Genomic DNA, 12,223 nt, shown 5'->3' on the forward strand with positions numbered 1-12,223 from the left:
CGAAGAACAACAGACAATTTTAGTGTTTTAGTCAACACTCATGCCTTAGCCCACAACATCAAAAACAAATTAACCAGCCATTCAGCTCATTGCAGTTTGTGTGGGCTTGCTACACCTGCATAAGAAAAATCACTGCAGTTCAGAATAATTCATTAGATGCATATTGCTATGAGATATTTTTAAGTGACATGACAAGTATGTAAATTAAACGTTTTCTTTCTATGCATGCATTATTAATCATTATGTTTTGGTCCACATTATACCGCTACTCTGAGCTATTGTCAGCTCAGCATGCACTGTCTAATTGTACCACTTGTTGGGGAGGATGTAAATTTTGAAATCCTGCTAGTTTTGTGCATGAATAGTCATGTGCTTACTGCAATGACATCCACATATATGGTGCTGTTCATTCTAAAATGAGAAACATCAAGGTTGGCTTATACTGTGTGAAGGAAGGCCCATGTTAACACTTGATAACAGGGTCTTCAACTTCTTCCAAACAGAACTTCAAATGTGCTTCTGTACAGAACCGTGTGTATCATCAGTAACAATGATATAAGTCAGCAACTACAACAGTGCTTCTCTCTCTCTCTCTCTCTCTCTCTCTCTCTCTCTCGTAAGCCCAACTTTCCTACCTCTTTCAGACTTTCCAAATCTCTACCTCCCGTCACGCAGCCTCACAGAGTTCATTAAATTGATGTTTATGCATCATACTAACATGAAAAACTTTTTGAAAGTGGTCACACTGCTACTCCCTTTTTTAAAGATTGGAGAGGCAATTAGTTTCCAACTGTGTGTAAAAGGGCCTTGTGATGCTGGCACTAGTGGTGCACAGAAAGATTGCATTTGACAATCTGATATGGATGGAGATCATTGAAACTCCTTCGTGCAACCAAAATCACTGTTGTCACAAAACAGGTCTCTCGACGTAATGCGTACTGGTGTATTCTCTGAAAATGTGCCCGAAAAGCCTCGGAAAGGTGTGATCTTCAGTCTTTTTTTCACTTGTTAGTCCAGCTACTGCAGCCTTAATTGAGGCATTTCGCTATCAGCTAGAGAACTAAAGACCCAGGAGAACCTAATCTGCAGTGCATGATAAGCAGAACAATTAGCATTGGTACAGTCTACATGGGGCTGCAAATCTAGATCAGTAATTTCATTTGCTTAAAATATTTACTTGTACATAGTAAACAGGTTATTGTTAACAGTAATAGATTGACAGTATTTTACCAAATCTATTGCGTGCCATGAAAAGGTTTTAAAAAAAGACTTCTATATTTCTATACCTGTTTGCCATCATCTCTTTTATATCAAAATGTCAAATTCCATTACGGTGTCAGCCTTGACTTTGTGGTAGCATTCACATCTCTAAGTCAGAAGGCTGTAGGTTCAAATACCACTCCAAGGACTTGAGCACATAATCCAGGCTGACATTTCAGTGCAGTGCTAAGGGAATGCTGTACTGTTGGAGGTGCCACCTTTCAGGTGACACATTAAACTAAAGCCATGTCATGCAGGGCCCCACCTGCCAAGAATGAGGCATATTAATTTCGTCACATGAACATTGATTTTAAACTGTTGCTGGATAAAGAAAGAACTTGCTTTTAAAAAAAATAAACACCAGACCCTTGACTGGAAAGACATTTGCATATTTACAGACTGTGCTTAAATAGTACAAAAGACCATTCCCTAAAACATTCAATCCTCAATGAACTTTTGATTACCAGACATTGAAGGTGGAAGAGCGAGCATTCCAGGTTGACTGCTATGATGGCCGAATACACAAACGGCCGTGGTCACACCAGCTAATCACATGACTGACCTGCTGGGCCAGCTGAGTTTTTTTGGGTTTGAACTTGCCACAGAGTTTTGAACTGGGAGAAAACTGTTTGCTCCTGGGCTGAGAAGACCTCTCTCCAGCCTGCTCCCATCTCTTTCTCACAGAACTAAAAACCACTGAAGACATATGAACCCCAAGAGAGAAAAGTCTCCTACAGTGAACAAGGTTTAAGAGGAATACTGGGACCCAACGGAAAGCAAGATCAAACTACAAAAGGACTCTACAGTGAGCTCGAAGAACCATAACAAACCCATCAGATATTGCCTCAACCCGTTCCACTATTTTTTTCCCTCTTTTTTGTCTCTATTTGCATGTGCGTATCGCGTATGCATGCTAGTGTGGGGCGCAGCGTAGGCGTTAACCAAATTAGAGTTTTTAGTTTAAGTTTAATAAATTTCACTTTTCTTCTTTAAACCTAAGAAAGCCTGATTGGACTCATTTCATTGCCTTACAATTGGAAAGCAGTGAACAAGGATTCACCAAGGGGGAGCTCAAAACACGGTGTGTTAAAAATTAAATCCTGTTACAGTAAGACCAGGTGAAGGCTGAGAGGCACCTTTCTCACCTGGTCGTAACAAACCCTCTCGAGGATTTAAAAGATCCCATGCTGCTCTATTTGAAGAAGAGCAGGGCATCTACCAGCATCCTGGCTAATATTTATCCCTCAACCAACATCAGTAGAACAGATTATCTGGTCATTATTTGATTACTGTTTGTGCGACTTTGCGACGTGCAATTTGGTTGCCATGTTTCGTACATTACAACAATGTGACTACATGTCACAAGTAGCTGAATAGTTGTGAAGTGTTTTAGGAAATCCTGAGGTCATGTAAGGTGCTTTATAAATGAAGGTTCTTTTTTTTCAATCATAGCCCAATGAATACCAAACCAGTTTAACATTTCTACTGCTTTATTCCCTCCAAGTGTGGCTCACTGCATTCTTTCTTGCCCCGACCATTTACATTGCCCTTTCCCAGGCTCTAACTCTGCATCTTGCATTTTCCCATCAAGCTTTTTGTTCATGTAGTCTGGTATCACTTGACATTTTCTCTCTAGCAGATCACTCTCTTAGAGTTTTGTTATCCACTGTTTTTATGTTGGTTAGCCATATGCTGTACCACTTAGAGATTTTAATCTTGGGCAAATATGATGTAAATCCTGCTTTCATACCAAATGTAGATTTATAGTGGCTTAGTAATCTAATTCTCTGACTCCATTAAGTATGATTCCAGAGTTACAGTGACATAATCTGCTGTCCATTGTCACTCCCACATCATGACTTTCAGGCAATCCAGATATATATATCACAAATTGCAGTTTTCATACATTAAGAAACACCTCATGGAATGTCATTAATATTCATCTTGTTCTGCAAGGAAGTATGGAAGTTAGCTGGTTAATGGCCTGAGTACATGAATATCCTAGAGCAGCTCAATGTGCTTCATTCACTGATCTGAATTAATTTATAGAATAGATTTAATTCCATACACCTGCAAGCAGAAAGTGATCTCCTTTAAGAAGTTGATCTCATCAGTAATAAAATTAAAAATGTTGCAGTTTTATTTGTAAGCGTTATTCATAAAGCTGTTCTAAAACTCTCAGAACCTTAACATGTCAGCAACAAGGACACACCTAAAAATGCACAATGAATGACCTTTATGTAACATTTCTGGATGCAAAGGTTTTTCTTTAAAATGATGCTGCTCTTTGTGCCAGCCTAACAGCAATGTTAAGTGGAAATTCTTTTCTCTAAATTCAACCCAAGATCAAAGGTCAATATCAAAAGCCCTTCAGGTGAAAAGAGCTTTTGGATCAATGTTAATCTTTTTCCTGCTGATGAAGTTAGGTATGTAAGAACAAAATACATTGCATTGAAATTAGAAACAAATTCCCCAAAATGTTCCCACCTGAGATTGTAACCAATTGTTAAAACCGTGGGGCCTTGTTCATTTTAATGCACTTTGAAGTTCCTTTTGCCTCCTCCTTTAGCTTTCCTCAGCCATAATCTCCTGTCCCCAGCAGCCAATTTCTTCAAAGCTTCACTGTCCTGCATGAATGAAGCCTTGAAGCCTCAAAAACTTGTCTTTGTTACATTCCCTACTTTTGAAGAATTAATCCACAGTCATGACAATTCCATGTAGTTAACCAGGTAGTCAGAGTGTCAGCTAAAATACTAAATCTGAGTTGTTTCAATAAGCCCGCTTCTTTACTCAAAGGATGCTAGAGCTGTGATTGACAGTTGACTTCTCCATTGATTAATCGTGCCTTATCCAAGTGTATATTTGTCTTTTGTGAGACACTTGAGACTTTGACAGCAATGAAATTCTTTATTCTAGGAATGTCTTTCATGATTTACAGACCTGTTTTTTCTTTCGCTCTCCAAGTTCTGAGTGGTATTATTCTTCGCAGTACAATGAGGTACTTGTAATTGAAGGTGGAACATATATTTCCCAAATAATAGTAGTTGTAGAAAAGATACATTTTTATTGTCATCAAACACATCAAGTTCATCTTACAGATGCAGTTTTCTATGACAATGTAAGAATGTGCAGCAAAGGTTTATTAGTGTGCTCAAAAGGGCACAGGTTAGCATTGCATTTTTGATAGAATAGTATATTAGAACACTATTGGCAATGCATATTCAAATCTAGTTTGTAATGAAGGGGCACAAATGTATTTGCCTGATGTCTGATTTTTGTAGTATTGACTTACTGTAGTACTGTGTCTAACTCTGTATTGATCCAAATAGAAAAAATAAACTGCACTGAAATTGACATGTCTTTGGCAAGAACCATCTCTAAAAGCCCTGAAGATTGAGAAATTGGAAATGAAGGTATATTCAGAGAGTAAGAGGAGAGAAGTAGGAACATGTTGGGGTAGAAATTTGACTGGGTCTGTTTTTGGGCTCAGAATCTGCATTATACTCCTTAATTGGGAAGCCCAAGGCAAGTCTCAGACTTCATTTCTATAATTTATGTCAGTTGTTGGTGCCAATCAAGCATCCACACGCAGCTCATTCATATCAGCAAGATTAAGTTTAGGCTGGTTGGCCCACCAGCAACATCTCTCAGGTAAGTGATAGGACGGAGTCCAATCGCAACCATTAGGAGTCAGTGCTCCTGCTCCTCCTGGCTCTGCATGAATTTAAAAAAATAAATGTAACTTACACTTTCGATGTTGGCAGATTCCTGGACTGCCTCCATGCCAGGAAACCCCGAGAGCCTGACACTGCTGTACTCGTGGTAGCCCAATTTCCCAAATTATGTGCAAGGGGCCTGAAGCTTGTTTTATGCAGCTCCTGAGAATTGTTCCAAGCTCTTGGATTTTTTTGCCATCCTTGAGACATAGAGCACAGCTCTGCGAAATTGATTGTTTCTTTCAATCTAGAAAACAGGGCATGACAATGATGAATTTCTGTCTCATTGTATTTAAGGAGCTGATTGGCAGAACATTGCACTTCCAAGTTCAATATCTCACTTAATCCTGAGAAGATTTGGAAACAAATGACGTGCCACAGTTTTGTACCTGGGCTTATTGCCACAAGGGGCTAGGTTGGGAATGCCAAAACTCATTTCATATAAAATCCGTAAAACCACAGAAAGGAGAAACGCATAAATTTGAACTGGATTTGAGCTCAAGTTCCCATATGTGAAATAACAATGTAACTTACTGTGTCATCCTACCTTATTCCCCCAATTTAATTTTTAGGCTACATTAATCACTGTTCACATTCTGTTCCTATGTCTTGTGATTGGTGCTAGTAATTATGAAAATAACTTTGAATAGCAGCTTTCTAATACAGCACACTCCTGGGGGTCCCACTAAATGGTGAGCCACTCCCAGGGTCCTCATTCCTAAAAAGGAAAACAGTACTAAATTACAGAAAACTTGTATCAATAGATAGAAACAGAAATATTATGTTTTACAAAGTCAGCAAATCTAGAAACGTTCAGAAATCTGATGACCTTAATTTAAAAATCTGTGCAGAATGTAACATGGACTGTTGCACAAGGAAATTAAAATACAATTTTCACTCAGTCACTGAGTTTTATTTTGCGTTTTTTAGATATACAGTTGTCCTGCAGCTAAATTAAATTCCTCAGCATAATTAAACTAGTATAGAAAATGATGCTGGTTTTCTTATTGCTAGTAGTAATAAGATTTACCTCATAGAAATGAAGTGGTAATGAATTCTACATGGTATTCTAGAAAAAAAAACCTGGGTGCCTATATTTTCTTCCTGATTTAGTCTATGTTTCTACAATAAAGGGACAAACATTTGATTGCCTGACATCTGATTTTTCTAAATGTAATGATTTACCTGTAGTACTGTGTTTAACTCTGTATTGATCCAAATAGAAAAAGTGGAATATCAGTGAAATTGGCATATCTTTTGGCAAGAACCATCTTTGACAGCCTAAAGATTAAGAAATGGGATATTATGATACCTAGCAGGTATATGTAGAGAGTAAGAGGAGCGAAAAAGCAACTTTGCAGCCTTCTGGACTCAGTATTGAATTCAACAATTTTAGACCATAACCTTTGCCCCCTTTTTGTTTTCTTTTTCTTTCAAGGTTTTGGTTTTAACTCGTTTTTCTCTTGTTTTTGCTTTCAGACAGCATCTGTTCTTCATTCTGCCATTCACACCTCCTCTAGGCATATCTTTTGTTTCTTATCCCATTACCACACCTTTTGGCCTTGCATCATTAATCCTTTTGTCATTTAATCTCTCCTGTCTTTCAACCTATCACAGACCTTCCCTTTTGTTCTTTTACCTACCCTTTCCTGCCACTCCCCACCCCTGACTTGACTTGTCGTTCTTCCCGCCCTGCTGCAATTTTACGAGCAGCGGCAGAGATGACAAATGGCTTGCCTGTCCCAGACCAATTAAGGCCATTAAGTGGCCAATTAATGCTATTACCAGTGGCGGGCAGGTGGTTCAGTTGCTGGAAGACTGCCCAGTAAAATCTGGTGGCCTCTCGGGAGGGTGGGGGGAGGGCCTCCTGATTGGGCACCCTGTGCCAGAGAGAGGCCCCCCACCCCCGTGGTAGACCCTGTCCCCACTCAACCACCTTTCCTCCCGCCTTAAGTGATGCCCCCTGCCTCGCTGGAACCCAGCCGATTGTCGAGGCTGCAAACGCTTATCTGCATTCTGGGGTCTCGTTCATGTTGCTCGTCCTGGTTGGGTGCAGTTCCAGCAGTGGCCACCACTCCTGGTGGCGCTGCTGGGACTGAAAGCTGCCAGCCCGCTGTTTGGCCGGCAGCTCTTGGAGGCGGGACTTCCTGCCTCAGAGGGGCGGAAGTCCCAGCCGAGGCCAATTAAGGGCCTGGGCCATGTAAAGGCACGGCATGGCTTCCAGGCCTGGCAGGGGCGGGCTTGCCACTGCCTTTTTCTTCCAATGGGCGGAGCCTCTACCCGGAAGTAAAATTGCAGCCATTGGCTCTATTTCTATCTCCACAAATGCTGCCTGACCTTCTGAGTATTTCCAGCATTTTCTGTTTTTCATTCAGATTTCCAGCATCCACAGTACTTTGCTTCTGTGTTAGAAAAAGTAACGTGTTGGTGCAGAAATTCATCTGGGGCTGTTTTTTTTGGGACCAAAATCTGCTTATTGCAGGCAGCACACTCGCCAACCCCAACTTACAGTTAGCATATATTTTTGCTTCTAGGGACATGATCTGCGCAGTATCCTATGAATCAGCATCCTATCTCGTTTCATGAAGCATGATAGAAAAAGGATTGCAGCAGTTTCTTTTAGTTATTTAATAATTAGCAAGTCAGTATATTTTGTTTACCTTGCATAAAATATACCAGATCAGGGCATTACTTTAATCTGCAAAAGCTATTGTTTCAGAAGAATGAAAGCATGTTGTTTCATTTTAATCTACCATTCATCACTGTCTCTCCCTGTCTGTTTTTAGGAACCAATGTTAATGAAGCCAAGCGCATCCTACATGAGAGTGGACTGCCAATCACTTCTGCCAGCAACCTGGAAGATGCAGCTAGGAAAGCAGTTGCCAGCATGGCTCCAAAATAGCCTATTGAAGGAAGCTTTCAAGCAATGAGTATTCTTTATACTGTATTCCCCAATCATGGGTTTCCACTAGTTTTAGAATGATAATTTTCTAGGGTATTTCACACAATGACTGGGCAAACATAAAGAATTATTAATACATTTATACAAAGTGTACTTCAGGGATGGATTTACAGAAAAAAATTGTACATTGAACACTTTTTACAAATTTATTGAATGATGTGCTTATTCCAGATAGTCCCTGCATGTTAACAAAATGTTTCCTGAACATCTTTGTAATTTTCAGTTATTGCAAGTTATTACCTTTGCCTTAATCTTCAAATTGATTAAAACAGCACTACTGATTATACAGCAACAGACCATATACTTAATCAAATTGGTGCTGTATTGAAAGCCTTAACCTTCAATATTGTCAAGGAAGTCAACCTGCACCAAGCTCAGTCTAGAGATGCACAGAACTTAGCACATGAATAAGTTGTACTGTTTACATTATTCCAGTGGAGAAATAATCTTACTAAACTCACATTTTAAATAGGTTTTTTTCTGTTGTCACTAGTTATTTTCTTTCTTATAAAACTAATTTTCATCATGCCAGAGCATGACTGTCAAAGCCATATTGTCATTTCATCCTTTTGTGCCCCCTTTCATATTTACAGTATTTTAAACAACTGTGAAACTGAGTATCTCAGTACAAACAAGTGAATACAAATCTGTTCCTGTGGCTAATTTCTGTAGCATCAGATGTCTTCCAAATATGAATAAAATACTTTCAATTATACGGATGTGTTTGGAAAAATAAGTGGGAACAGTTTTTAGTTCCCAAGGGAAGTGCATGTGAATGCTTCAGTGGTCCTGCTTTTCAGCTCGCTGTTGTGTTGAGCTTTTTGTTATCAAATGATGTACAGTAGTGAAAAACATCTTGACCGTTTTTGCCTGTTGAGAAAAGGGGATCTGTCTATATATCTGCCAACTGTTGTAATCAAAATTAAGTACCTTTAAATGTTTTTAATTCTTCAAAGGTTTAGCAGGTTTTTTCTCTGCAATTTTTCTCTCTTCCATTCTCTATCAAAAGTGCTGACATCCCAAGTGGACTGTAGATAGTGGTATGACATGCTACACCTTGACACCTTAAAAGAATTTGAAAAAATGCAGTCTGAAAGATTACTATTTAAGTGTGAAGTGGTAGGAATTTCTGGAATGAGTTCAAATTGACCAGAGCTATTAGCGGAGTTAGATCAGAATAGGGGATGAGTAGTAGCATCAATATGGAAACTCCGAAAGCTTCTAATTTAGAATCATGGAAAATACAGCACACAAAGAGGCTATTTAAACCCCCCCCCCCCATTGTGGTTGACAGGGCCCTCAACCATGTTCGACCTATTTCCTGCACATCTGCCCTCACCCCTTCCCCTCCCTCCCAGAACTGCGACAGAGTTCCCCTTGACCTCACCTTCCACTCCGCCAGCCTCTACATCCAAAGGATCATCCTCTGCCATTTCCGCCACCTCCAAAGTGTTGCCACCACCAAACACATCTTCTCTTCCCCACCCCGTCAGCATTCTGAAGGGACCGTTCCCTCCATGACACCCTGGTCCACTCCTCCATCACCCCCGACACCTCATCCCCTTCCTAGGCAATCACAGGAGGTGTAATACCTGCCCTTTTACCTCCTCTCTCCTCACCATCCAAGGCCCCAAACACACCTTCCAGGTGAATCAGCGATTTAATTGTACTTCCTTAAATTTAGTATACTGTATTCACTGCTCACAATGCGGGCGCCTCTATATTGGGGAGATCAAATGCAGATTGGATGACCGCTTTGCAGAACACCTCCGCTCAGTCCGAAAGCATGACCCCGAGCTTCCGGTCACTTGCCATTTCAACACCACCCCCTGCTCTCATGGTCACATTTTCTGACTTCAGCCTGCTCCAGTGTTCCAGTGAATATCAGCACAAGCTCGAGGAGCAGCACCTGATCTTGCGATTAGGCACTCGACAGCCTTGCGGACTGAAAATTGAGTTCTATAATTTCAGAGCATGACTTGCCTTTTTTATATTTCTATTATTTTTTTTTTTAACCATGTGCCTGTTTTTCATGTAGACAGAGCTGCTCATTATTCTGCTATTAACACTCTCTCTGGACTAATGCTTTGTCTTTCACCACAAGCATTAACACGCACTTTGTCTTTGTCCCAGGACAGCTTCGTCCTTTAATCTCTCCTGCCCTCTGCCCTATCTCACACCTCTTTTGTTCTCTTCCCCAACAACACCCCCCCCCTCCCCCACAACCTGCTTAAAACCTACTTTGCCAGTTCTGATGAAAGGTCATAGTCCTGAACGTTAACTCTGCTTCTCTCTTCGCAGATACTGCCTGACCTGCTGAGTATTTCCAGCACTTTGTTTTTATTTCAGATTTCCAGCATCTGCAGGATTTTATTTTATTTTATTTTAGAGGCTATTTGACCCATTGCGCTAATGAAGCCTTTTTGGTAGACCTATTTCAATGAATCCTGTTCTCTGGCTCCTTTTCCATAGCCCTGTAATTTTTTATTGATAATATCACCATCAGTTTTCAAGGGGCCCACATTGCTCCTGATAATCTTTATCCTAATATAGCTGTAAAAAAAATTTGTGTCGGTTTTGATGTTGTTTGCAAGTTTCCTTTCATGCTTCCTTTTTCTAGCTCTTTACTTTCTGATTTGTCGCCCTTTGTTGTTTTTTGTATCTTTCCCATTTGCCAGGATCTGTGTTTTTTTCTTTTTAATTTCATGTTGTCTCTTACCTCTTTTAAGTCATCCACAGTTGTCTTTTTGACAATAGTGTTCTTGCCTCTGAGGGGTATAAACTGGTTCTGTATCACAAATTCTTTTTGAACTCCCACTGATTGTTGTTTTGCCCATTAACAGAAAAGGTTTACTAAGCATATTTCAATGAACAACAAAATTGCTTTAAGATTCTTTATGAAAACAAGAAGCTTTAATTTTAAACTCTTATTCAAAAATGGTAAGTCTGCATATTTATATATTATCACTGTTAAATATAGTACTCAAGCTGCTACAGGATTCTCAAGAATATTGCAACGTACTGTCATGAAAACCCTATATGCCAAATGGGAAATATTAATTTCATCAGTTGGAACCTTATATTAGACTTTTAATGGAAAAATTCTACAAGTGAACTTTTTTTAAAAACTGGCAGCCAAGATAGCCACTGCAATTTACATTTGAAACACAAAAAGATTAAACTGGAGACAAAAAGTCTCACCAAGCCGAGCCAGAACAACGGCTTTCTTTCAGTGATTGAATTACTTGGAATGGCTTTATCAACACAGTTGTCATGGCCATCTACACCCATTGACTTTGAAGTACCCAACCCCCTCCAAGTATGACTGGATATCTTGAATCTCAGAGAAGATTCCAGAAAAAACCTAATTAAAAACAAAGGGGTTTGATAGAGCCATGTGATTGCCTGTGCAGCTCTGAAGAAACTGTAAGCTTTGTCACGCAGACAGCAGTAACTGAAAAGCCATCAACGAAGCAGGCGCTCTCTCTCTCAGAAAATATCAAGAGAAGATCTGGCTGCAACTGGGAACCACCCCCACCCCCGCGGCCTTCAAGCCTACAGCCAGCAACCAGGGGACAGAATCAACGACTGCCCTTCTGCCTTCAGGATCTCAGCACAGCAAGCCAACCACTGTGCACGTGGCCCAGCGAGGACTTTCCACAACTTCAACTGAGGACTATTGGACTTGCATACTGTATTTAAATTCCATTTATTCCGGACTTTAATCCAACCACCAAATCTGTTTCCCTCTGTATCCTGTTTGTGTGTGTGTCACTCCCATGTGAACATGCTCGTGAATGTGTAGCATATTTTTAGATCGGGTTAGAGTGTTAAGTGTAATAAATTTACCTCTTGTTTAAACTCAAGAAAACCTGCCTGATTGGTTCTTTTGCAATCAAGTTAGAGGAACAGGAGCAAACGTTCACTGAGATGGTAAGCTTAACCACTGTGTTTTTAAAAAAAAAGATAAACCCTGTTGCGGTCAAACAAGAGATGGGGTGAGAGGGGAGCCTGAGACCCCCTCCTCAACTGGCCATAACAGTACATTTTCTTTTCCAAATCTGGTTTCAGTGCAGGAAATTGTCTTCACTTACCAAAATGGGAAAAAAATGGCTATTTAAAAATGCTGCAGTTTCTGAAGTTGAGCAATGTTCCCATCTTTCTATACATTAGCTGCTTATTGTATTTTTGTGAGAAATCTAATCCTACGTTGTTCTAGAACTACTCCAAGACACCTGGCGAAGGTTAACCAGTGTAACTTGGCTCCATTGACTGAAACATTGTA

At 40.1% G+C, this 12,223-nt stretch overlaps 1 protein-coding gene across 2 annotated transcripts in view; it reads left to right on the forward strand.

The window, feature by feature from the left end:
* suclg2 (succinate-CoA ligase GDP-forming subunit beta) overlaps window positions 1-11,809 on the forward strand; it is a 447,524-nt gene extending 435,715 nt beyond the window's left edge. For both annotated transcript variants that reach the window (XM_068051564.1, XM_068051563.1), the window contains one exon: window positions 7,763-11,809. In XM_068051564.1, coding sequence (XP_067907665.1) covers window positions 7,763-7,906 — 144 coding nt within the window. In that variant the 3' untranslated portion in view covers window positions 7,907-11,809. The remainder of the gene's footprint in view (window positions 1-7,762) is intronic.
* The last annotated feature ends 414 nt before the right edge of the window (window positions 11,810-12,223 follow it).

This window comes from Heterodontus francisci, chromosome 19 (genome assembly GCF_036365525.1).
Source record: "Heterodontus francisci isolate sHetFra1 chromosome 19, sHetFra1.hap1, whole genome shotgun sequence".
In the NCBI taxonomy this organism is placed as follows: domain Eukaryota; kingdom Metazoa; phylum Chordata; class Chondrichthyes; order Heterodontiformes; family Heterodontidae; genus Heterodontus; species Heterodontus francisci.